Source organism: Leopardus geoffroyi, chromosome B4, assembly GCF_018350155.1.
Source record: "Leopardus geoffroyi isolate Oge1 chromosome B4, O.geoffroyi_Oge1_pat1.0, whole genome shotgun sequence".
Classification (NCBI taxonomy): domain Eukaryota; kingdom Metazoa; phylum Chordata; class Mammalia; order Carnivora; family Felidae; genus Leopardus; species Leopardus geoffroyi.
Window position 1 is genome coordinate 80,464,465 of NC_059341.1, and position 24,223 is coordinate 80,488,687.

The 24,223-nt window shown below is 49.1% G+C and overlaps 1 protein-coding gene across 4 annotated transcripts; it reads right to left on the reverse strand.

Moving 5' to 3' along the window:
* Window positions 1-622: 622 nt before the first annotated feature.
* Window positions 623-18,982, reverse strand: CALCOCO1 (calcium binding and coiled-coil domain 1). Of its 4 annotated transcripts, XM_045466768.1 has the most exons (17): window positions 18,865-18,982; window positions 16,511-16,687; window positions 16,072-16,174; window positions 14,627-14,817; window positions 11,531-11,689; window positions 10,975-11,123; window positions 8,975-9,065; window positions 6,093-6,248; window positions 5,645-5,899; window positions 5,049-5,174; window positions 4,458-4,553; window positions 3,700-3,808; window positions 3,275-3,474; window positions 2,745-2,851; window positions 2,413-2,484; window positions 2,139-2,200; window positions 1,644-1,760 (listed from the first exon to the last, which is right to left on the reverse strand). In XM_045466768.1, exons 2-16 carry the CDS (start codon window positions 16,664-16,666, stop codon window positions 2,158-2,160), a joined length of 2,013 nt encoding a protein of 670 aa, XP_045322724.1. In that variant the 5' UTR covers window positions 16,667-16,687; window positions 18,865-18,982; the 3' UTR covers window positions 1,644-1,760; window positions 2,139-2,157. The 4 variants fall into 4 exon arrangements, with proteins under 4 accessions (XP_045322722.1, XP_045322723.1, XP_045322724.1 ...); XM_045466766.1 differs by lacking the exon at window positions 2,139-2,200 and having other exon boundaries at window positions 623-1,760; XM_045466769.1 differs by lacking the exon at window positions 2,413-2,484.
* Window positions 18,983-24,223: the final 5,241 nt, after the last annotated feature.

Below are 24,223 nucleotides of genomic sequence, written 5' to 3' on the forward strand. Positions count from 1 at the left end.
AATAAATGCTTTACGACGCGGTGTGTGTGTCTAGCCTGTGAAGCTGGTTAGAGTGGATGAATGTGTTTTTGTGACTGTGGAGTCAGTGTGCGCATACGGGTACGTGAGGATGGCAACAGAGAGAGGGGGGCGGCAGGGACGGAAGGAAAATCAAATAGACTTCGGAGGGATGGAGTTGAGGGCATTTTTTTTACCTAAGTGGCTCCCCAAAGATGTGAACTCCTGACACGGGTAATGCCCATCTTTGGCCCACGGTACAGTGATGGCTGCTATGGAGGTTGAAGGTCTGTGCAGTGGGAACTTCCCCTGCCTTCTGAGACATGCACCTGGGCCCAGAAGCTTGGGTTCCACCCTGCTCACCCCAGGACTGAAATCCTGAAGTCCTGTCTCACGTGGACCCATATGTTGCTCCCTCGCCCACCACAGTCTTCTCCAAGCCAGCTGCCCCACCACAACACGAGACAAAGATCCCTCCCTCCTCCTCTGCCGGCCAAGAGGCATAGCGAGGAGACGCTGCTGGGCACCCTCCCCAAGAAGGCAGGGGGGAGTCCCCTCCGTCCCAACTCCCCTCCACTATGGTCTATGAGCCAGCTGTCTGGACCTGTGTTGCTCTAGTCACACCTCATGGTAAGAACACATTTTATTAGAATCGTTATACATATCATATAAATATATTTGTCCAAACTACAGATCGGGGGAGGGATAATGAGGGAAAGCTCTTATTGCTGGGGGGGGGGGGGAACCTGGAGAGGGAGGAGGGCTGAGAAACGGGGACACCTGGGACCCTGTGTTCTCCCCATCCCTCACAGAAGGCACAAATGCATTATTTCTTTCCATGTGAGGACACTGGGGGGTGGTGGCAGGGTGGAGCAGGAGGTAAGAGTACAGAAAACCTCAAAAATACAAAAGAAACATCCAAATTTCATATCTAATGATGTGGAAAAGGCTGGGGTGGGGGTGCAGAAAGCAATGTGGGGGAGGGGGGGCGGGGAACAGAAAGAACCACTGAAGCTCAGAACTGAAAGAGACCTGAAGAGGCCGTGATGTCCATGCTGCTGCCTCCATGCAGGCCCCAGAGAAAACTCAGATAAACCAACAAAGACCCCCAATAAGAGAGGGTGGGGTGCCCCGGGGAATTGGCTTTGGGGCATCAGAGAGTGTGTGTGAGTGTGTGTGTGTATGAGTGTGTGTGTGTGGCTGGTGTCCGTGACAGAAGCAACCTGCCCCTGGGGAAGTTCTCCTCCATCCTGGTTCCTCCAAAACCGCTTTTAGGGGGTGAGGTCAGCCACTGCTTCCAAAAAGGACCCCTGCTTGGACAAAAGAACCAGGCAGGAGAGGATGCCGGTGAGAGCTTGGGATGAAAATGGCTCAAAGGCAGGGGCGGTTCTTAGGGAACAGAATATCATGGAGCCCAGAATATCATGGAGCCCAGAATATCATGGAGCCCAGAATATCATGGAGCCCAGAATATCATGCCCAGTCTGTGCATGAGTGTGTGTGTGTGTGTGTGTGTGTGTGTGTGTGTGTGTGTGCACGCGCGTGTGTGTGAGTGCATCTGTGCATGTACTGGGGAGGGGTGAGATCACTCAAAGGTAAAGGGGTCCTGGGTGCTGAAAAAGAAGTGTCCATCCATGTGGTCCTCCAGGGCATCCTTATCACTCTCAGCCGGAAAGCGCTCCTTACAAATAGGGCACTCCTTCCACGGGGGGGTGGCAGGGCCCCCGGTGCTGGCCTCTGACAAGGGACCCACTGCAAAGCCACTGAAGGAGACAGAGGGGAAGGAGAGGGTCAGTGTGCTCCGATGCCTTCTTGCCTTGTGGACCTCAGGGACAGGGACCCATGCGCCTGGCCTTCCAGATTACCCTGTTCCTGGCAGCTCTCTCTCCTAGTCTCACCCCCAGCATCGTTCTCCCCACACTACTGGAGCCTTAGTTTCCCAGCTCTCCAGGCCCTCTCTTCTTTAGTCCCCGCTGGTCGCCGCAGTAGTGCACAGCCCATCCCCCACCCCTGCGCTCCTCCCTCCATCTCCGTCTGCTGCCTAATGAGGCTGAAAATGAGTCTGACATCGTCCTTCATCTTCCTGCTCCAGCCGAGAAGGATGACAGCATCGCCCCCTCCCTGCCCTGAGCCCATCTCACATCGAGGCAAAGCTGGGGGCTAGATGATAAAATCTCTCTTCCCCCTGCCTTCCCCTCTTGACCTGCAAAAGAAAAGGGAAGGCAGAAGGGGTGATCTGATACCTGATTCCCCCACCCCTGCAGCTGCATTGCCCAAAGGGTCTCCCAGGAAAGTCAGGGAAGAAGGACAACATCTCAGGGGTGGTCAGATGCTGGATCCCAGTCTTCTCTCTGTTCCCATCCCTGGGGGCACTGGTCACCTCCCCTCCTCCCCAGATGGAGCCTAGGTACCTACCTGGTGGTTGGGGAAGGGGGAGGGGCAGGAGAGAGGGGATGCAGGGCAATTTGGGCTCCACGGAAGATGGTGCTAGAACGACACAGAAGCCAGTTAAAGGCAGGGCCTCTGAGTGCACGTGTGCATTGATAAGATGGGGGGAGGAATTACCTGATGGCACCTGGGACTTGGGGTGGTGGGTGGTTTTCTGTGTCAACCACTCCTATGTCTCCTCTTCTTGGCTGGGGCCAAGAAGAGGGAGCTTGGGGGAAGGGCACGGGGACTGTTCACCCGGATGCCCTTTCCACTGGCATGCTCCCACCTCCCTCGTGTTCTCCCCCTTTTACACTCACCTGGCCACGTCATAGAAGGCATTGCCCAGCTCAGGAAGCAGCAGGTGGGCCTCCTCACCTCCACTCTGAACAGCTGCCATGAGGACTGACTTCTCATCCTCGGCCTCCTGGGTACCAAAGAGATAGGGATGGGTTTGGGGGTAGCGTCCCAAAATAGGGGAGCAGCATGCTGGGCGAGGTAAGAGCAGTCCAGGCCCAGACGGTAGACTGTGGGCTGTAGTAAGAGTGAGGCAGGACAGGAGTTTTGATGGGGGCTAGTGGGTAAGAAGAGGAGGAGTATGGGGGGCAGGGGCTGGCAGCATTGGGGTTACTGGGTCAGACTGGATTTTGGGGCGGTGGCCCTGAAGAGAGGCTGGGCCTGCCTCCTCTCTCCCAAGGGGGAAGCAGAGCCCTGTACGGCTGAGATTAACACTTCCTTTTCCGGACACTGGGCCATTGGGTGTGGCCGTACCTGCCCCTTCCTCCTTAACCCTGCTCTGTCTCCCACCACCGCCCCCGTCCACACACACACAGCTCCACACACAGCTCACCGAGTCAGAGCTACTCTCTTCAGCTGGCCCTGAGAGGTGGGGAGCGATGGGAGCCGGCTGGCTGATGACGACCAGGGGAGAAGACTCTCGTGGCCCAGCAGGAGAAGAGCCTGTGTCTCCACGCTCACACAGGCCATAGGGAGGGACCCTCATGTCTTCTGGGGACTCGTCCTCTGAGTCTGTCAGAGCCGCTGGGCAGCCTGTCGGTGAGGGAGAGGACAGAGAAGGATGAATTGTTAGAGGCTTGGCTCAGCTATCTCCCTTTGGATGAGGGATATGGTTAAACTAGACAGGGGCCAGGGTCTGGGAAGGAAAAAGGCAAAACACAGAGGGCAGAGGCAGCTCCCAGAGGGGTCACATGCAGCTTTCCCCAACGGGGGAAACAGGCGGGGGAAGAGGTGTCACAAGACTGGGGGTGTACAGACTCGGGCCCACAGCCGCCTCCTCGTCCTCTGTGACAGCATCCTCGTTCCACTTCTCGTCTGCCACCTTCTCCAGGCGGGCCTCCAGCTTTCTCATGTACTCTAGCAGTTCCTGGAGTTGGGAGCAAAGAGGTGAGGGAGGCTGGGAAGACGCCAACCCCGCTGCCTGCAGAGCCTTCCTTGACCCAAGAGGAACTCTGAGCTCCTCGGGACTGGATGCCTTCCCCAAAGTGGGCTGTGGTGGGGGAGGGGTGGGGTGGGGAGGCAGCTCAAAGGAGAGCCTCACTCCCACCCCCACCCCCAGGAGCCCTCCTTCACCTCTTACATCCCTCCCTCGCTCCCACAGTCCTCCCCTGTTCTGCCAAGTCGACCAGTGAGAGGAGCCACGGTCCCATTTTTAGCCTCCGGGCCCTCTTAGAGTTAGCAGTTCTTTTTTTAAAAAAAATTTTTTTTTTCAACGTTTATTTATTTTTGGGACAGAGAGAGACAGAGCATGAACGGGGGAGGGGCAGAGAGAGAGGGAGACACAGAATCGGAAACAGGCTCCAGGCTCTGAGCCATCAGCCCAGAGCCCGACGCGGGGCTCGAACTCACAGACGGCGAGATCGTGAACTGGCTGAAGTCGGACGCTTAACCGACTGCGCCACCCAGGCACCCCAGAGTTAGCAGTTCTTAAGCCAAGGGATGACAAGAAGACATGAGGTTTCCCCCCCTGAATCCTCAGCTCTGGCATCCAAGGGGCCCGAGTCCTAGGTTCTCACCTGCTTCTCCTCCTGCAACTGTTCCTTCTCCTTCTGGAGCACGCGCAGGGCTGACCGCAGCTCTGTGAGCTCCCGCTTGCTCTCCGACAACTGTACCTGAGGGAATGTGGAGCCTAGAACGTACCTCCAAGAACCTAGGCTCTGCGACCTGGAACCACCCACCTAGAATCATGCTCCTCTGTGCCCCTGTCCCTCTCTTGCCCTGACACACACAGGGGAAGCCCCAACACTCTTCTTCGATGAGTCGCTTGTCTTGACCACAGGAGACAGTCGCCTGGGTCCCAGTCTCTGCCTCTCCAGTGTGGGCCTGGGTGATTGCCTTTGGCTGGGGTACAGAGGCCCTGGTCACAGCCGGGGCATTCTAGAATTCCCTTACATCATTGCTATGAGGCCCAGAGTATTTGCCATGAGAAGAGAAAGGGACATTGCACATTTCAACCCAATGAGACCTGGGATGTGTGCAAGTAAGATGTCATTCAACATGTAAGTGAGTACCCAGCACTTCTGAGCCGACACCCAGGACAGAGAGAAGGGCCACTGATGTCTCAGGAGGTGACAGGACCAGGACTCATGGGTGGCTGGGCGTCTCACCAGGCTAGAATCCTTTTCCCGGGCTAGTTCAGTCTTGAACACTTGATTCTGGGTCTTCTCCTCCTGAACTGCCTTTTCCAGTCGAAGTATCTCTGCACTTAGCTTCAGGATCTTATCTTTCTCTGCCTGGGATGCAGCCGAAAAGGAACGTGGGAGGGGAAAGGTGAAGGAAAAGGGACGCCACTGGCATCAGCCCCATCCCTCGCTGTGTCCTTTCCTTTATTTCAATGAGTATTTTGGGAGCAATTTCCCCTTCTTGGCTTCCTCATTCCTGATACTTCTCAATGAAGGAAGGGACATGCCAGCAAGGTGCCTTGCTGATCAGAAATGGGCATCACGACAGGGCCCGGTGCCTAGGGCAGTAAACGTTTCTGAATCAAGGTGGCAACCAAGGAAGGTGCTACGAAGATCAGGACTGGGACACCCTACTTACGGATGGGTCATACTTGGGACAGTGAATTGTACCTCCCTCAGAGCCCCTCCCCACTCCTGAGTCCTCTAAGCTTCTCATCCCTGTCTCCCTTCCCAGGGGATCTGACTCCATGGAGGTGGGGGCAGTGGCTGTGAGCCTGCCAGGTCCCCCCCCGTCCCTCTACCTCCATACTCTGCAGCAGCCCCGCCCGCTCCTTGCTCCATTGGCTTTTTTCCTCCTTCAGGTGCAGGCTGAGCTCAGCCAGCCTGCCATTGACTCCAGCCACTTCCAGGCGGCTGCGGTGTAGCTCCGCCATGGTGCGGTCCCTGGCTCCCGCTGTGCTGGCCAACTCCTCCCCAAGAAGGGTGGCTTTCTGCTGGCTTGAGGCTGCGAGCTCCTGGGCTCCTCGAAGCTGCTCCTTTAGGGGCTCCAGCTCAGCCTCAGGAGAAAGAAGGAGATGGAGATTAGGGCTCCCAGTGAGTCATTCTCGAACCAGGAAGGTAACTAGGGTCCCTTTGACCCCGCACCGCAACAAGGCTCACGATTTATATTGTTCAATCTTTAGCCATGTCTTTTCCCTAGCTAGCCCTTGGTACTTCCTCTACTTCCCGCTGCCTAGGGGCTTCACTCACCACACGCTGCTGGGCCTGGCCTAGGGTGTCCTTCATCTGGGCCACCTTGTCCTTCAGTCGCTGGGCCTGGGCACTCTGCTCCTCCTGCCGGCCCTTTGCTTCCTGCAGCTCCAGATTTAAGCGGCGGTTCTCCTGTTGTGCCACTTGGAGCTCAGCCTGATGGGAGGCGGAAAATAGGTAAGGAAAGGGGTATATGTATTTGGGGTGGCTGGCAGGGGCTGAACCACTGCGATGAGAGAGATCAAGGTTCCGCTTCCCAGATTTAACACAAACTCAAGCATTCAGCTCTCGTCAGCCCTTCTTGGGGTCTCAGCTCAAAGCGACTCAGGCCTGAACATCCAGTCTCCAGCTCCCATAATGAGGTACCGGCCTCACAGCCTTGATGGGGTCTTACACGAATCTAGGTATCCCATGTACCATTTCTGCTTCTCCGCTCTTCCTTTCATTATTATTAATTTTTTAAAGAAGGTTTTATTGATTTTTTTAGGTAACCTCTACGCCTAACATGGGGCTTGAACTCACAACCCCAAGATCAAGAGTCGCTTGCTCCGCCAACTGAGCCAGTCAGGCGCCCCTCTGCTCTTCCTTTTAGATCAAAACTCAGTCTGGATGTCCATGAGGCCCTCAAACTCAGCATATTCTACTTCCCAGTCCACTCCTTTCCACTCTTATTTCTGCCCATGCTACTAACTACTTCCTAAGTCACTCAGGCTGGATCCCTTGGTGCCGGGCTTGGCTCTGTTCTTTCCTTAGTGACCCCAAGAAAAGCCTTTTGCTTCTCCATCTTCTGTCTTGTTCACAGCCATTTTCTCTTTTCTACTATCACAGCAACCATGTTGACTCAGGATCTGGTCATTTCTGACTTGGATTATTGAATAATCTCATAACTAGTTCATCTCCCAGGAAGAAATCACATTAATCTTCTGTTAAGTCCCGCCTAAGTACATGTCACCCCCTTGAAAATCACGGATGCCTCTCATTTGCTTACAGAAGAAAGACTAACTCCAGATCCTCTCCAGTCTGACCTGGGCCTCATCTCAAACCCTCCACCCACACTTTCAAGTGCCCTGAGTGTTCTGGACTCTCAGCCTTTGCACGCGTCTTTCTCAGTTCCCAGAATGGCCTCCCTCTCATCTCTGTCTACTCAAATCCTACCTACTCTTTACTGCTGAACAAATGGCTTTCAAACACCCTTCCACGGAAGCCTAGGGTTTGGAGGAAGCTGCTGAGAGATTCTGCGAATATGTGATGTGAGCTCCTTCTAAATAATTCAAAAAATATGTGAGAAAAACAACATACAAGCTCACAAGTTAACACAACGGGGATCATCAATCCACTGACATGTGCTTCTGAGTTAATTCACTTTTTTTTCAGGTTAATTAATTTTTTTGTACAAACCTCAGAATAAAGTTCCTATTGGATTTTCTTTTTGTTTGAAAAGCAAACTGAGATGGCATGGTGGACAGTTTAAAAATTGCTGTCATTTGCACTTACTTATTTGGAGACTCAAAGTGTCTTAGTATTGTACAACCAAAACTCAATACGGAAACATATTAGCTGCTGATGCTGACAGAATAGTTATCTGTAACCTCTGATTTCTTTTTTTTTTTTTTTTAATTTTTTTTTTTTCAACGTTTATTTTTATTTTTGGGACAGAGAGAGACAGAGCATGAACGGGGGAGGGGCAGAGAGAGAGGGAGACACAGAATCGGAAACAGGCTCCAGGCTCTGAGCCATCAGCCCAGAGCCCGACGCGGGGCTCGAACTCACGGACCGCGAGATCGTGACCTGGCTGAAGCCGGACGCTTAACCGACTGCGCCACCCAGGCGCCCCTGTAACCTCTGATTTCAAGGTTTGGCATCCATCAGAATTACCTGATTACTTTTGTTACCTTATAAGTTAACATTGTACATTTGAATTTTTAAAATTGGGGTGCATGGGTGGCTCAGTGGGTTGAGCATCTGACTTTGGCTCAGGTCATGAGCTCATGGCTTGTGAGTTTGAGCCCCACATCAGGCTCTGTGCTGACAGCTCAGAGCCAGTATCCTGCTTCGGATTCTGTCTCCATCTCTCTCTGCCCCTCCCCCACTCGTGCTCGGTCTCTCCCTCTCTCAAAAATAAATAAACACTGGGGTGCCTGGGTGGCTCGGTCGGTTAGGCATCCGACTTCGGCTCAGGTCATGATCTCACGGTCCGTGAGTTCGAGCCCCGCATCGGGCTCTGTGCTGACAGCTCAGAGCCTGGAGCCTGTTTCAGATTCTGTGTCTCCCTCTCTCTGACCCTCCCCTGTTCATGCTCTGTCTGTCTCTGTCTCAAAAATAAATAAACGTTAAAAAAAATAATAATAAATATTAAAGAAAATAAATACTTGAATTTATAAAAAATAAATTTATAGTAATAAACTATTGGTTTTATCTATTCAATGAGGTTCCACCTAAGATGTAAAACTTTATTGTGGGGTGGAAAGGAGAGCTAAAAAAGCTGGAAAATACTAGGCTACTTTGTGCCCCTCTTTTGCTTTTTTTTTTTTTCTCAGTACACTCTATGCCCAACGTGGGGCTTGAACTCACACACTGAGATCAAGAGTCACACGCTGTACTGACTGAGCCAGCCAGGCATCCCTGCCCCCTTCTAATGACCCTAATAAGACGTGCTTTTGTCCACTTCTGTGGAGCATCTTAACACTTTATTATTCTTCCCTGGTGATGCTGAATATATTCCACTTTGACTAATCCTGACTTGGGTATACATTTTGTTTCCTAGGAGAGCGTGTGTACAATGTCCTCTTTACATTTTTTATCGGCTTTGGTGCCCGGCACTCAAAAGGGCCTCAACGCAGTGGAAGAACAATTGAGAAAGCAAACTGACTCTGAGCCCCTACCTCGCTCTGCTCCTTGTCGGCCTGCGCTTCTTTCAGTTGACCAAGAAGCTTCTCCTGTTCCCGAGTCAGGGCCTTCACGGTGTCTCTCACCCTGTACGTGGGGACATGGAACATCAGATAACCCGGCTGGTCACCACAGAAGATACGAAGGACGTGGACTTTTGTCTTTAGCACTTTTTCTGGTGCCCCTCTGGGCCCACACCTCCTATTGTCTCTGGGATGCCCAAATCCCCAGACTGAGGTGATCTTGCTGGAAGCCCTGAGTATCCAAGATTCCTGGTTCTAGAGCACAATCTAGAAATAAACAGTTTGTTCTCTTCATGTGTCATTTTTTTTTTTTTAATTTTTTTTTTTTTTAACGTTTATTTATTTTTGGGACAGAGAGAGACAGAGCATGAACCGGGGAGGGGCAGAGAGAGAGGGAGACACAGAATCGGAAACAGGCTCCAGGCTCTGAGCCATCAGCCCAGAGCCCGACGCGGGGCTCTAACTCACGGACCGCGAGATCGTGACCTGAGCTGAAGTCAGACGCTTAACCGACTGAGCCACCCAGGCGCCCCTCTTCATGTGTCATTTTAAGGAATGTTCTGCTGATGCCTTCCTAGTTGTTTGCATTCAATCAAGAGACCAGAAGCCAGTCTTTTTTTAGACAAGGGACAGCCACGATCAATTATAAACTTTGGATCTAGATCAGAAGTTGGAAGACTTTTTCTGTAAAGGGCCTGATAATAAATACTTCAGGCTTTGCAGGCCATGAGGATTCTGTGGCAACTATTCAATTCTGCCACTGTAGTGTGAAAGCACCACAGACGTGTAAATGAATAAGAACGGCTGTTCCAATAAAACTTTATTTATGAACACTGACATTTGCATTTCAGATAATTTTCACATCACAAAATATTTTTCTTCTTTCGTTTAACCGTGAATTCATCACTAAACCATTTAAACTCACAGACTGTACAAAAACAGGTGGCCAGGCTAGATCTGGCACATGGGCCATAGGTTTACTGACCCCTGGGCTAGACAGTCCCTAATCTTTTCCAGATGCTCAGTCTGATCCCTGCTTTTCTATTCCATGATTTAGAACCTAGACATTTACTATCTCCGTACGGCAAGACTAACATATCCTACACTGGAGAAGCCTCAGGGAGTAACTCACTTTTTTACTCTGGACCTTGGCTAGAATGCCTCTTTCCTTTAAGGAGTTTAAAAATATACATAAAATCTACTGGTGCCGAATGAAAGAGACTTAATTACCCGATTTGATGAAAGAAAGAACTAGAGTGTTTCTCCTGGCGAAAACGTGACGGACAGACACGGAAGTGGTCAGTGTTTGTGCCATTTGGTAAAAACGACAGTTGTCAGGTAGAAGAAAGAAATTCATCCTGTGCAACCCCAGAGGTCTAAACCAGCACTGATGGAGGCAAGTTACAGAAGGGAGGTGTTTAGTTCAATACAAGAGATACAAAAGTGACAGCTGTCTGATATTGAAAGAGGCTGCCTTCTGAGGTAGTGACCCTCTCAATTACCTGACAGTCCTCTGAGGGCTAAGATTCTATGACTTATGCCTTTTTTTTTTTTCAGAGGAGAGATCCCGTAACATTCCTGGATCACCGGTTCAGACATTTCCTAACAGTGAGAACGGAGTCTCATCTTCTTTGCTGTGATAAAATCTGAAATCCATCCTCTCTTATCTTGTCTTGACTGCTCTATCCACTCTTTTCTTCCAAATCCTCCACTCCTAGCTCCTGCTTAGCCTTTGTTGCAGCATAAATAGTAACTATGATTACTTCTGAAGGCGAGGAATACAGAATAGGCTTAGGAAAGACGGAAGAGAGCTAGGCAGGAAAGGAAAGCCGGGGAAGTGGAATACCCTGAGTCTGAAAGGGGGAAGAACCACACCAGACAGAGTGCAGGTTTGCCCGTCTGAAACAGGAGGCCGGAGTCTGGGGGTGACAGGAAATGAAGGGAAGTGATGGGGGTAGAGGGGGCGCCCTCACCTGTCCAGCTCCACCTCCTTTGTCAGCACTTTCTCACTGATGGCCTGGATGTCATCTTCTAGCTCCAGGATGCGTGCCACATGGTCTCCCTGTTGCCGGCTCAGGATGTCCCTCTCTTCTGTGAGCTCCCCGTGGGACCGGGAAAGCCCCTGGAATCAAGGTTCCCCCCAGAAGAATGAAGTTGAGACTCACCTCTCAAAGCACAGAACAAGGGCTTGGGAGGAGCACACGGGAGTTAGCCTGTTCTCACCTTCCTACCCTGTCACCTTCCTTGAAAAAGAAACTGCCAGAGAGCATTCCCTTACTGGCGAATATGGCCACATCCCCCCGTCCCCCAGCACTCCTGTGTGCAAAGAACTGAGTGTCATTACATTTGGGGATGTGTCTCCTGTCATGTCAAGTTTAATCCTACTTGTTACCCCTTAAAGCTATGTTTTTGATACCGGAACCATCTTAAAAGCCCACTAACATCTTTCCTTTCCCATCTTCGCTGGGTTCAGACTTTGGACCCTGGGTGAGCAGCCAGGCCCCGTGCCCCACCTGGCCCAACTCCCACCTTGTACTGCTCCATCAGCTCCGCATGCTCCTGCCTGGCTGTTGCCAGAGCCGTCTCGAGCTCCTGTACTTGACTCCTCAGCTCCGTCACCTGTCCCTCCAGCTGCAGCTTCAGCTGCATCAGGTCATTTCTCTCTTGCTGGCTCTCATCCAGCTGGTTCTACAGGGAGCAGGATGAGGAGGGGGGTGTGCTCGTGAAAGTCCCGTCCCCATCACGCTGCAGGTGCATTCGGGGCCGGGAGGTTACATCGGTACAAGCTATAAAGAGCTGAGTAAGGGGAGGCTTGTGTGTTACTGAATCCTGCCCACCACCAGTCAGGCGCACCAGCTCTCGACGCTCTTGGAAGAAGTCTTTCTCGATCCACATAGACAAAAGGAATGGCTCCCTGAATTTTACCTTCTCTATTCTGGAACCCAACAGAGGTAGGTTTAAATCTCCAATATAATTTTTGCTAGCTCTGTTACTTGTTTTTTAAAAAAAATATTTACTTATTTTTGAGAGAGACAGAATGCGAGTGGGAGAGGGGCAGAGAGAGGGAGACACAGAATCTGAAGCAGATACCAGGCTCTGACCTGTCAGCACAGAGCCTGACGCAGGACTCAAACCCACGACCTGTGAGATCATGACCTGAGCCAAAGTCAGGCACTCAACCAACTGAGCCACCCAGGTGCCCTGCTAGCTATGTCACTTTGAATGTGTTACATAACTTCTCTGAGTCTCTGTCCTCATTTGGAAAGTGATCTCTTAGCCTAGATTTTTGAAAGGTAATTATAATGAGAATAACAAATGCAAAAACAGAACATGGAAAATATCCAGATGGCCAACAAACACAGGAAAAGGTGCTCAACATCACTCACCATCAGGGAAATGCAAATCAAAACCACAATGAGATACCACCTCACACCTGTCAGAGTGGCTAATATCAAAAACACAAGGAACAACAAGTGTTGGCGGGGATGTGGAGAAAAAGGAGTCCTGGGGCGCCTGGGTGACGCAGTCGGTTGAGCGTCCGACTTCAGCCAGGTCACGATCTCGCGGTCCATGAGTTCGAGCCCCACGTCAGGCTCTGGGCTGATGGCTCAGAGCCTGGAGCCTGTTTCCGATTCTGTGTCTCCCTCTCTCTGCCCCTCCCCCATTCATGCTCTGTCTCTCTGTCCCAAAAAAAATAAATAAACGTTGAAAAAAAAAAATTAAAAAAAAAAAAAGGAGTCGTTGTGCACCAATGGTGGGAATGCAAACTGGTGCAGCCACTGTGGAAAATGGTGTGGAGATTCCTCACAAAGTTAAAAATAGAACTACCCTACGGTCCAGTAATTGCACTACTGGGTATTTACCCCAAAATATGAAAACACTAGGGGCGCTCGGGTGGCTCAGTCACTTAAGCATCCGACTTCGGCTCAGGTCATGATCTCCCAGTCTGTGGGTTTGGGCCCCGTGTCGGGCTCTGTGCTGACAGCTCAGAGCCTGTAGCATGTTTCAGATTCTGCGTCTCCCTCTCTCTCTGCCCCTCCCTGCCTCGTGCTCTCTCTCTCTCAAAAATAAACAGCAAAAAAAATTTTTTTAAATATATGAAACACTAATTCAAAGGGATACATGCACCCCAATGTTCATAGCAGCATTATCTACAATAGCCAAATTACGGAAGCAGCCCAAGGGTCCATCGACTGAAGAACAAATAAAGAAGATGTGGTACATATATACACAATGGAATATTACTCAGCCATGAAAAGGAATGAAATCTTGCCATTTGTAACAACACGGATGAAGCTAGAGAGTGTAATGCTAAGTGAAATCAGTCAGAGAGAGACCAATACCCTATGATTTTACTTAAATGTGGAATTTAAGAAACAAAACAAATGAGCAAAGGAAAAAAAGGGATATAAGCCAAGAAACAGACTCTCTACTATAGAGAATAAACTGATGGTTACCAGAGGGGAGGTAGGTAAGGGGATGGGTGAAATGGGCGATAAAGATTAAAGAATACACTTATGATGAGTACTGATTAATATATATGGAACTGCAGAATCACTCTATTGTACATCTGAAACTACCAAAACACTGTACGTTAACTATATTAGAATCAAAATAAAAACTTAATACAAAAAAAAAACCCAGAACACAGGGTAGGAGCTCACACATCTCTGACTTATGTAAGATATAGACATCTTCCTATTCTTGTGTTGATCCCGTGTGTTTAGAGGGTTCTAGAAGGCAAGAGTTTATCTAAATCACAGATCAGGTACCCATTCTCACCCTCTGAGCACTTCCTCAAGTCTGTCCTCTTGTCTGGGGAATGTACTTCCTCCCCAGTTTCCCTATCCCTGATCTTCCTTCAGGAAGTCCTTGCCAACATCTGCCCCCACTCTCTAACTCTTCTCTATTTGGTCTATTTGGTCCCATAGAAAAATACAAGCCACATATATAGTTTTTTGAACTTCCTAGTAAATACTCAAAAAAGTAACAAGAAACAGGTGAAATTAGTTTTAATGGTATTTTATCCAACTCAGCGTATCCAAAGTATCATCATTTCAACATGTGACCAATATAAAAAACCACTGAGATCTTTCACTTTTTTTTTAACACTAAGTCTTCAAAATCCTTTGTGTATGTTCCCCATACAGTACATCTCAATTTGGACCAGTCACATTTCAACTGTTCAAGAGCTTTCTGTATTGGACCGTGCAGGTGTGGGGCCCTACCACCTGCTCTCACTGCTCACCTGTCCTGGAAGTGGGTCTCATACTCCCCTTCCTCTGAACATTCCTTCCCTGGAGTGGCCTCCCTCTACCCTTTGGATCATCCTCTAGGGCCCAGGACAGGATGTAGCACTCGGGAGAAGGAATGTTTGAAAAGTACTTATGAAATCTTGAGTGACATGGGCCTGTGGGTAGCTTGCTTTCCTGCCCTACATGTTTGTGTCCATGTTAGATCAAGACTTTCTTAATGGCAAGACTGTGTAAGTCCTGGTGAGGTACTCAGTTGAGGCCACAGCCCAGGGGAAGGTAAAGTGAGAAGCAGTCCCTTGCCATGCAGCCCTCCCCCTCCCCTGCCCCTCCCACTCTGCTGCCTGGGAGCAGCTCTGTTGCTCTGTCTCACCTGCAGCACAGTGGCCTTGGGGACGACCAGCAGGATGTCAGAGCCGCCATCGGCCTCCTCTAGGGTCACCAGTTCGTCCATGGGCCTTGGCTCTCGGAACTGGAAAGGGGGGCTCTGCCCACATACCCGGCCCTGGCGGTTCACATACCGGAACTGGTAGAGCTGGGCTCCAGGTTTGGGCAGGTAGCTGGCTGTGGGAAGAGGAATGGACCCAGGACCCTAATATGATCCCAGGCCCTCAAGTGCCTGGCAGTCTTCCTTTTCCTTGATGTGTCTTTTTTTTTTTTTTTTTTTTTTTAAATTTTTTTTTTTTCAACGTTTATTTATTTTTGGGACAGAGAGAGACAGAGCATGAACGGGGGAGGGGCAGAGAGAGAGGGAGACACAGAATCGGAAACAGGCTCCAGGCTCTGAGCCATCAGCCCAGAGCCTGACGCGGGGCTCGAACTCCCGGACCGCGAGATCGTGACCTGGCTGAAGTCGGACGCTTAACCGACTGCGCCACCCAGGCGCCCCTATGATGTGTCTTTTAAAAAAAATTTTATATATACAGAGAGAGAGTGAGCACCAGATGGGGAGAGAGGGAGCAGGCTCCATGCCCAGCACAGAATCCTATGTGGGGCTTGATCCCACGACCCCGGGATCATGACCTGATCTGAAATCGAGAGTCGGATGCTCATTGACTGAGCCACCCAGGCGCCCCCACCTTGATGTGTCTTATCACCCACTGTCCTTGGTTCCAGTCCCTCGTTCCCTGTTCCACATACTGTTTTCTTTCCTCTTTACCTCCCATGGGCTATTTCTGTTCCCTGAGATACTCTTCTCCCTCCTTTCTGCCTAGGTCTGTCCTTCCTCTCTTTCCCAAGCCTACCTTCCCTAATAATAATAATAATAATAATAATAATAATAATAATAATGTTAGTTATCACTTACTGAGTGGCCACCCTGAACCAGGCACTATGCTAACCCTTTACCTGTATCACTTTAAACCTTCATATTGTCCCTATAAGCCATGCATCCCCTTTTCCTGTTAAGATAACAGAGACAGGGAAATTAAGTAATTTGTCCAAGGTCTAATAGCTTGTATTAGAGTTGAGATTTGAGCCTAGGCCTTTCAGAATCTAAGGACTACCTTCTTCTCAATTTATGACACTACCTTTCCCTCCTTCCTACCCCTAGTTCCCTGAGAGGACTTCCTCTTTTTTGGGGGTAGGTGGCAGGATTACTGGCCCTTGACAGGTCCTTCTATCTCTAAGTCCCTGATTCTGTAATAATCCCACAATTCTATGTCTGCTGAGCCCTATTGGATATAGTTCTTATTTTATTTATTTGTACTTATTTTTTCTTGTTGCCTGTGCCTAACTTTGGTTTCTGAGCCCACTATCTTCCTCCAAACCTCTATCCCCTAGGTTCCTTCCTCCCAGACCTTCCATGTTCCCTCATACCTTGGAACTGGACACTGGCGTGGACAGGGGAACCATCAGTTGCACTGTCAGGCACCGAAGACCACACAAAAGTGTGGTAATCCCGAACACAGGCAGCCTCCACCTGTGAAGGCCCATGGTGGGAGAGGGGTATGGTGATGGAACTGTGAGCTAGGGATGGCAGAAAGGGCTGAGGGACTGAATGGGGGCGAGGATGCTGTTACAGTGACAAGGATGATGACAGACCGGGAAAGTGGAGGGATCCTTTGTGGCAGGAGAGGGCAGGGCTAAGATGGGGAGGAGATGAGCCTTGGCTTACACAGATGGCTTCTGTCACCTGTGACATCTCTGCCCTTCTTCTCTATCAACATGCGGTTGAGAACCCAAGGACTAAGTCATTCCCCTGATTCCAACCAACCCATGGCTCACAAATCTGAGCCAAAAGGGGTTTCAGGGATACCTTGAAGATGCCAATCCAGTCGCTGGCGCTGGGCACGGCGCCTGGGGGAAGGGTATAGTGACATTCCACCTTGGTGTTGGGGATGTAGGTCCGGGCTACATTCAGAAAGTTGACTCCACCCCGGGAAGGTGCCCGGCTTAGTGATGATTCTTCCATCTTGCCCTCAAGGTATCTGCCCTCCTATGAAATAAAGGGTTAATATCCTAAAACCTCTCCCATCCATCTCCTCTTCTCCCCAACTCCATCCCCACACATTCACAGCTCCTGCCACTACACTCAGAGATGGAGGCATATTTCGTTCCTAGCCCCTAAGGGCTACAGGACCCTCTAGAGGTATCACTTTTAGTCTCCAGGACACAGGTCTGACCTTCTGAGTCAGTCCCCATCCTGTCTCACATCGTACCCTCTCTGAGTCACAGACTCTTCCTAGAGTTAAGATCTCTCTCATTTCTGCTCCCCTTTCATAGTCCCATTGACCACGTCTCAGTATCCCAGGCTCTACCCGCTCAGTTCCTCCTTTCCCACCTCTTAACATACTTGAACATTCCAAATTCTTCAGCCTCCACCTCCCCATCCCATCCCGCTTATCTTTTTGGCTCTTGAATTCAAAATCCAACTGACGTGTGGGGCCCCCTCATTCCGAGCAGGTCTCCTTGCCCACTCCAGCTGTACCCAGGAGTAGCTTATGACACCTGAACACTCTCTGAAAGTAATGACTGAGTCTTAAAAGCAGGAATATGGCTGGAGGTGGGGACCAACAGCCCGATCCTCAGGCCCCCGAGGTCTCAGTTCTCTCCCCTCTCCAAGTTGTCTACCCTCATGAATTAAAAAAAAAAAAAAAAAAAAAAAAAAAAAAGCTTCTGCTCTCATTCAAAGACAAAGGGAAAGGGAGGATATAAGGAAAGACAGGTTTTGCCTCTCAACTTCAGGAAGTCAAGAATTCTGGAGGCGGCTGCTTCAAGGGTGGGGTGAAACATTCAGCAGGAACGTGGTGGTGTGGGGAAACGGAATGTGGGAGCCTGGAGCGAGGAAAAGTCCCACCCCTGGATAGGGGATAGATTGGAAGGTGGGAAGTAAGGGGCCCTAAGAAGGGGAAATATATATATGATGTTGAAAGAAGGGAGGATTAATTCAAAAATAACCTAACGTTCTTTTCTTCAGGTCTCGCCAGGAACAGAACTAGAAACCTACTGGTTTGACTATGTTAACCCAGCTGTAGTGTTTTCTCTCTGCCCCCTTTAGCCTCAATTCCAAGTGCATGGATGTGTAGTTGGAGGCATTCTATAAGATGGGATTGACAGGGAGGGGTGTTCCAAGTTAGGGTGGGGAGAGTTAATTAGGAAACATGGGGATGGAGTGAGGAACAACAACAATAATCAACACAACTCCTCAGCCCAGGGCTGTGAGATGGCTCTCATCATCGCTCCTCTCCATCCCACTAATCTTATCCTGTGTCAACCACAGAGGATGGTGTCCAATCAGCCATGGCCAATAGTCATGGGCACACCCCCAAACATCACAAACCCACGCGAGGCTGAAGTCTGGGGCTAGCAACTTTAAAAACAACAGGAATTCAGTAGAGAAGGAAAGGTGGGCCAGCTCTACAAAAAGAAGCAACTTCTCCTTCCAAAATGCGGATTGAACTGGGGACAAGAGGTTTCTTTGGGATTTCATCGCTGAAAAATCCCTCGTTAAAATTCGTCCATGTTTTCTCCAAATACAATTCTTCCGGCTTTTAAAATGGGGGATGCATCATCCCCCACACATCTAAGCCTGTGGAATCCCAAATACTCCCCACAAATAAAATCCTTAACAGCTGGAAACATTCACCAGACCTGAAACAAAGCTCTGGGCACCTAAAGTGTATGTGTGTAGCTAGATTCAAGCGTTCGCGCGGGTGGGGGGACTCCCACCCCTCAACTCTGTAGGCCTCTAAGAGTTCCTTAACATTCTGCCACTTGTAAGGCTTCCCTCCCGGGACTCGGCGTAGTAAAAGGCCTTTGGATTGGGGCCGGGAGGGTAAGGAGAAAGGGAAGGTTTGTGAGGCTCAAGTCTTGCGTGGGAGAGAATGAGTAAATAATTCAGTGTCTCCCAACTACCTTAGGCGTAACAAGCTTTATAGAGAAGAACTGAGGGGAAGGGGAGAACAGTGAGGGGACGCACCCCTGATCAGAACCCCCTCGAGACCAAGAACTCTCAAAACAGAAGGGGTGGCTTTTTCAGTACGGAAAGTGTTAAAACCCAAACGCTCCTGCATCCCCCTTCCACAATTCCCTTAGATTATCCTTTCACAGACTGGAAATTGGGGGTGACCCCCGCATTAGATCGCCCCCAAATTAGGCCAAGTTTCTTACCCCACACACGGATCAGCTGTTCCCTCACCTTCCACCAACAACAAAAACAGCACTCCGACTCCTGGAGGGGGAGGGAGAAAAGTGGACGTGAGGACTTCTGGGGTTTGTGGTTTCTCTGCCCTCTTTTGTCGGCGAGCCGGCTTGGATATGGAACTACACATCCCAGGAAGCTGTGCAAGAGGAGGGCGGAGCAGAGGGCGGTCGCGGCGGCGGCCTCACCACGGCATCCTGGGAGGCGTAGTTCCCACTTCCATGACTGCAAACGAGGGTGTGGCCACCAAAGGACTTCACGGCCCATGATTCCTTAGGAGGGGCCCGGCTGTATTGGTGGTGACTGCTGGTCAGTAACGTGCGTTGTGGGTTAGGGGGTGGGGAGGAGTTGGGGCTCTAACGTCTCCTGGTTTATGCTTCACAGGGTACGACGCGTTGCGTTGCACCCTCATGTTTGCTTTTCACGACGGTCTGTGGGATAGATAGTATGGTTATCCACACTTTGCGGATGAAGAAACCAAAGCCCAGAATGTTTAAGGAACCGGTCTAAAGTATCAAAGCTATGCGATGGTAGAATTCCAGGGCTTCAAGACTCCAAGTGAAGTGCTCTTGCCGCTACATCACGGGCTGCCTACTATTTAGGGACAGGGAGCTACTGGCTGTGGTGGCAGTTTCTTCTTTGCTGTAACCTCGGGGACAGCCCCTGTAAAACCTGTGTACTGTGCACCGCTATTTCCCCCCTCATCCTCGCCCCCCCCCCCCCACTTGAGGATTTCAGGGCCAGGGGGCCTGTCAATACTCACACACCTGGATTGGGCTCTCCTAAGAGTGGTCTGTGGGTCTAGGAAGAAGACCCATTGGCTGAGGTGGTGGTAATGGGGAGGGGAAGGAAGGATGAAGTTGAAAGGGGAGGCTGACATAATTCAGGACTGGTCAGAACTCACAAACAAGCCACTTAGAGGGGGCCGGTTTGCCCAAGCCTTTTAATGAATTAATATAACAATACATGTTATTGCTTCTGTTTTTATTTAGGAGAGGTGAAAGAGTAACACTCCTCCCACAACCTAAGTCAAATTAAAGACTTGGGCATCCTTCTGCCTCCCCCTTCCCGCACCGTCCAGGAGCCTCCAGGTAGTCTGAGGCATTCAAAATGATCTCTCTCCGGGTCTCGGTGTTCAGGGATTACAGTCTAAGGATTGATTTGCTTTTCCAGAGTGCCTGCTTTAATACTCTGCTCACTAAGTTACGGAGCCTCTGCCTTTTCCAAGTTTTTTGGTAGTATTTTGCTTTTATGGCTGAATAGGGTGTCTGGTGGCTGCCCTTGGGTGCCTTTCATCTGAAGATCTCCAAGCACTTAACAATAAGTCACTGGGCTTCACAAACATTAAGGTGACATGTCTGTGTCATTAGTCAGGATTTATGAGTTAGGGAATAGCTGCTGGCTGAGGAGCTGGCTCAAGGTCCTGGGGTGGGTTAAGAGTGGGGTGATGCAGGTCTCCAGTGTTCTTGGTTTTTGTCTTCCACCAAGAATAAAGGCTTGGAAAAAAAAACTCAGTCTCAGTGGAGCTAAAAAAATAACATTTTCCACTTTTTTTTTTTTTGGGTGCTTATAATGTGTTTTTGCCAAGAATTTTTCCATTTAATATAACAGGCTTATATAGAAAGCCCTAGTATTATTCTCATTTTATATATGATAAGGATTGAGGCACAATTAAGATGACTTACCTGACATAATCTAACTGGTAAGTGGTGGAATCAGGATTCAAACACAAGCGGAGTATACTAGGCTCCCACCCCAGAAACTGCTGGCATGTGATACTAACTCCCATTGTTCTAAGGAACAGTGCTATTAATTAATCAAGGGAGCATTTATGTGCAAGACACAGGGGATGTGAAACAGGTTCACTCAACAGATACGTGTTTGAGATACTATGCTAGGTATTCTTTTGTGGAAAGAATGAATATAAAATATAGATATTTGAAGGATGGATTGGATTTGGATAGCCTGGCAGGACAAGGTCTAAGAAGGCTAAGCTTATTCCAGCCTGAAGCAAAGATTCAGAAGTGGGTATTTGTAATGTTTACTGGAGCCCAGGCGGTCATATAAGAACAGCATATAAATTTCAGCTTTCTTTTTTTCCAGACTCAGATTATTGGCAATGACTGTCTGAAGTGTGTTGAGAAGGATTCTGAGGAAAGAGTGCTAGGATTGACTAGTAATGTCTATCATGTACCCTAGCTGGAAGATGACAGTTATAATAGATTGACTTATTGTTTGAAATTATTTACTTTCTCCTTCCTTGCCCATTGCTATGGGACTTGAAGTACCTCCTGTAGAAGAGTATACATGTCTCATTTCATCGACTTTGGACTTGATCATGTTTCATATTTTGGCAATGGGATGTGAACAGAGATAACCGATGCCGTGTTTGTGCATGTGAGTTTCCACTTTCTTCTCTGCCACTAGCATGGGTATATTCCACGTGAGAATTATTCCTTTTGCCTGGGTCCTGAAATGAGAAGCCCCATGGAGCAGAGCTGTAGCCTGCCCACAGCCTGCATGACCATAAGTCAGAAATAAACCTTTGTTGCTGTGAGCCACTGAGAGTTTGGGTTTGGTTGTTAATGCAGCAAAGCTGACCAATAGTCATAACTATATAAAGGTATCAAGTTTGAAAGGTAAGTTTAAGTCAGAGTGTGGAGAATCTTGAATGCCAGGTGAGGCAGAGACTGACATGTATTTATCAGAATCTCTTTCTTTTTCTTGGACACACAGCTGGACCACATTTTTCAGTTTCCTTTTAAGTAATGTGTTCCATTTCCAGGCTTGGCCCATGAAGTCTCCCAAGGGAGATCCTTCATTTTTGTTTCCTTTGTGGTTTGATGTATATGACCTTAAGCACAGTGACTTTGAAGGCCAAATGTTAAAGATGGTAGGGCCACATGGAAGGAAGATAGAAGGAACCTAATTCCCCGAATCACCACTTGGCAGCAAACTCCCTGCTCATCGGGAGCATGTGTTTGGACTTCAGTTGTCCAATAAATCAATTTCTATTTGTTATAACACTAACATTTTGGGCTTTATGTTTTATAGTAGTTAATGTTTTCCTAACCAATACATCAGGTTAAAAGGTTTGAATTTGATTCCCATCAGGAATAGGAAGTTAGTCACAGAGGATTTTTTAAATGTTTATTTATTTTTGCGAGGGAGAGAGTGCGGACGGGGGAGGGGCGGAGAGAGGGGGAGACACAGAATCCCAAGCAGGCTCCAGGCTCTGAGCTGTCAGCACAGAACCTGACGTGGGGCTTCAACTCAAGAACCTTGAGATCATGACCTGAGCCATCATGCCCTGAGCCAAAGTCTGATGCTTAATTGACTGAGCCACCCAGGCTCCCCAGATGATTTTTTTTAAAGAAGGAAATTAATACTGTAAAGACCAGTGGAAGTGACAAGAGTTGAGGAATAGTTTCTTTTTTTACACTTTTTTTTAACCTTTATTTATTATTATTATTATTATTTTTTAATTTTTTTAATGTTTGTTTATTTTTGAGACAGAGAGAGACAGAGCATGAATGGGAGAGGGTCAGAGAGAGAGGGAGACACAGAATCTGAAGCAGGCTCCAGGCTCTGAGCTGTCAGCACAGAGCCCGACGCGGGGCTTGAACTCACGGACCGTGAGATCATGACCTGAGCCGACGTCGGACACTTAACCGACTGAGCCACCCAGGCGCCCCAACCTTTATTTATTATTGAGAGACAGAGGAAGACAGAGCATGAGCATGGGAGGGGCAGAGAGAGGGGGAGACACAGAATCCGAAGCAGGTTCCAGGCTCCGAGCTGTCAACACAGAGTCCGATGTGGGGCTCGAACTCACAAACCACGAGATCATGACCTGAGCATAAGTCAGACGCTTAACCGACTGAGCTACCCAGGCGCCCCATGAAGAATACTTTCTGAGTGAGGTTGTGAGGTCTTGGGACTGTTGGTGGTGTTAGAATATAAGTGAACTCCTGCCGGGGGCTGGGGGAAGATTGGCATGACTTTGACAGTCTCTCTAGAGGCTGTGGAAGGAGCTGCTGCAAAATGAATCCTATCTTCCGGAAGATTAAAGCCTCTTTTCTCTTTCGTAAAAGTCCTGACGCCAGTACTGCTTCATTTAGCCCAGCGCCTGGTACATAATAAATGGTGAATGGAAGCTGGTCTTAGACTCTTGGACTCTTGGAAGGCTTTCAGGAGCTACCACGAGCTGAGTGCCTAAGGTGTGGAGAGGGCTCTTTCAACACACTGAACCATCAAAACAACCATGGAAGGTGCTGGCAAATTGGACAGATGAAGAAACTGAAGCTCTAAGAGTAACTTGCTCAAGGTGTCTTGGAACAGTCTTACTCTGATACCCATACCTTTTCCAATATAACAGGATGCTTTCTCAGAAAATCACAACGGCTAGTATTTACTGAGTGCCCGCCATGTGCCAGGAGCTCTGCTGGGTGCCTTACAAACATACAGAAGCAGCTGGTGTATCAGATATTGTAGGCTGTTACTAGTGTTTCCAAACTGCGGACTCTGTGGGAAGTGGGTGTCACAGTCGGCTCAGGCTGCCATCACAAAATATCATAGACGGGGTGGCACAAACGACAGGAATTTATTTCTCACATTTCTAGATGTTGGGAAGAAAGCCCCAAATCAAGGTGCTGGCTGATTGGGGTCCTGATGAGGACGCTCTTCTTGGCTTGTGGACACTTGTGTCCTGTCAAGGAGGGCACAGAAAAAGCAACATCTCTGGTCTCTGCTTGTAAGGGCACCAATTTCATCACGATGGCCCCACCCTCAGACCTCATCTAACCCTCATTACCTCCCCAAAGCCCATCTCCAAATCCCATCACCTTGTGTTTTAGGGCTTCAGCATATGAATTCTGGGTGGACACAGTCAGTCCACAACAGTAAGGAAAACGTTTAGATAATTTCAGGGCAAAGTTTGATTCTTTTAGACTTTTCTTTAGGGCCTCTGCCCCATTTTCTTTTGTCTTCTTAGTTCTTTGGCTCCATTTTCCTCAGACTGGGTGGAAGGGTGGTTTAGGCTTCTCACTAATACTCAGGTCTCACAGCTCCTGCTCCACGGATCCACAGACCCACTCTAATCTCACAGTGTTCGGATTGCCTTGGTCCTTCCTCTGGTAGGGAGCAAGATATGTCTCTGAGTACTCCTCCCTCTGTTTATTCATCAGAGTTTTAAAAAATCTGTTTTTATTTTTATTATTTTTAATTCATTATTTACTATTTTTTAAAGTTTATTTACTTATTTTTGAGTGAGAGAGAGCATGAGCAGGGGAAGGGCAGAGAGAGAGAGAGAATCCCAAGCAGGTTCTG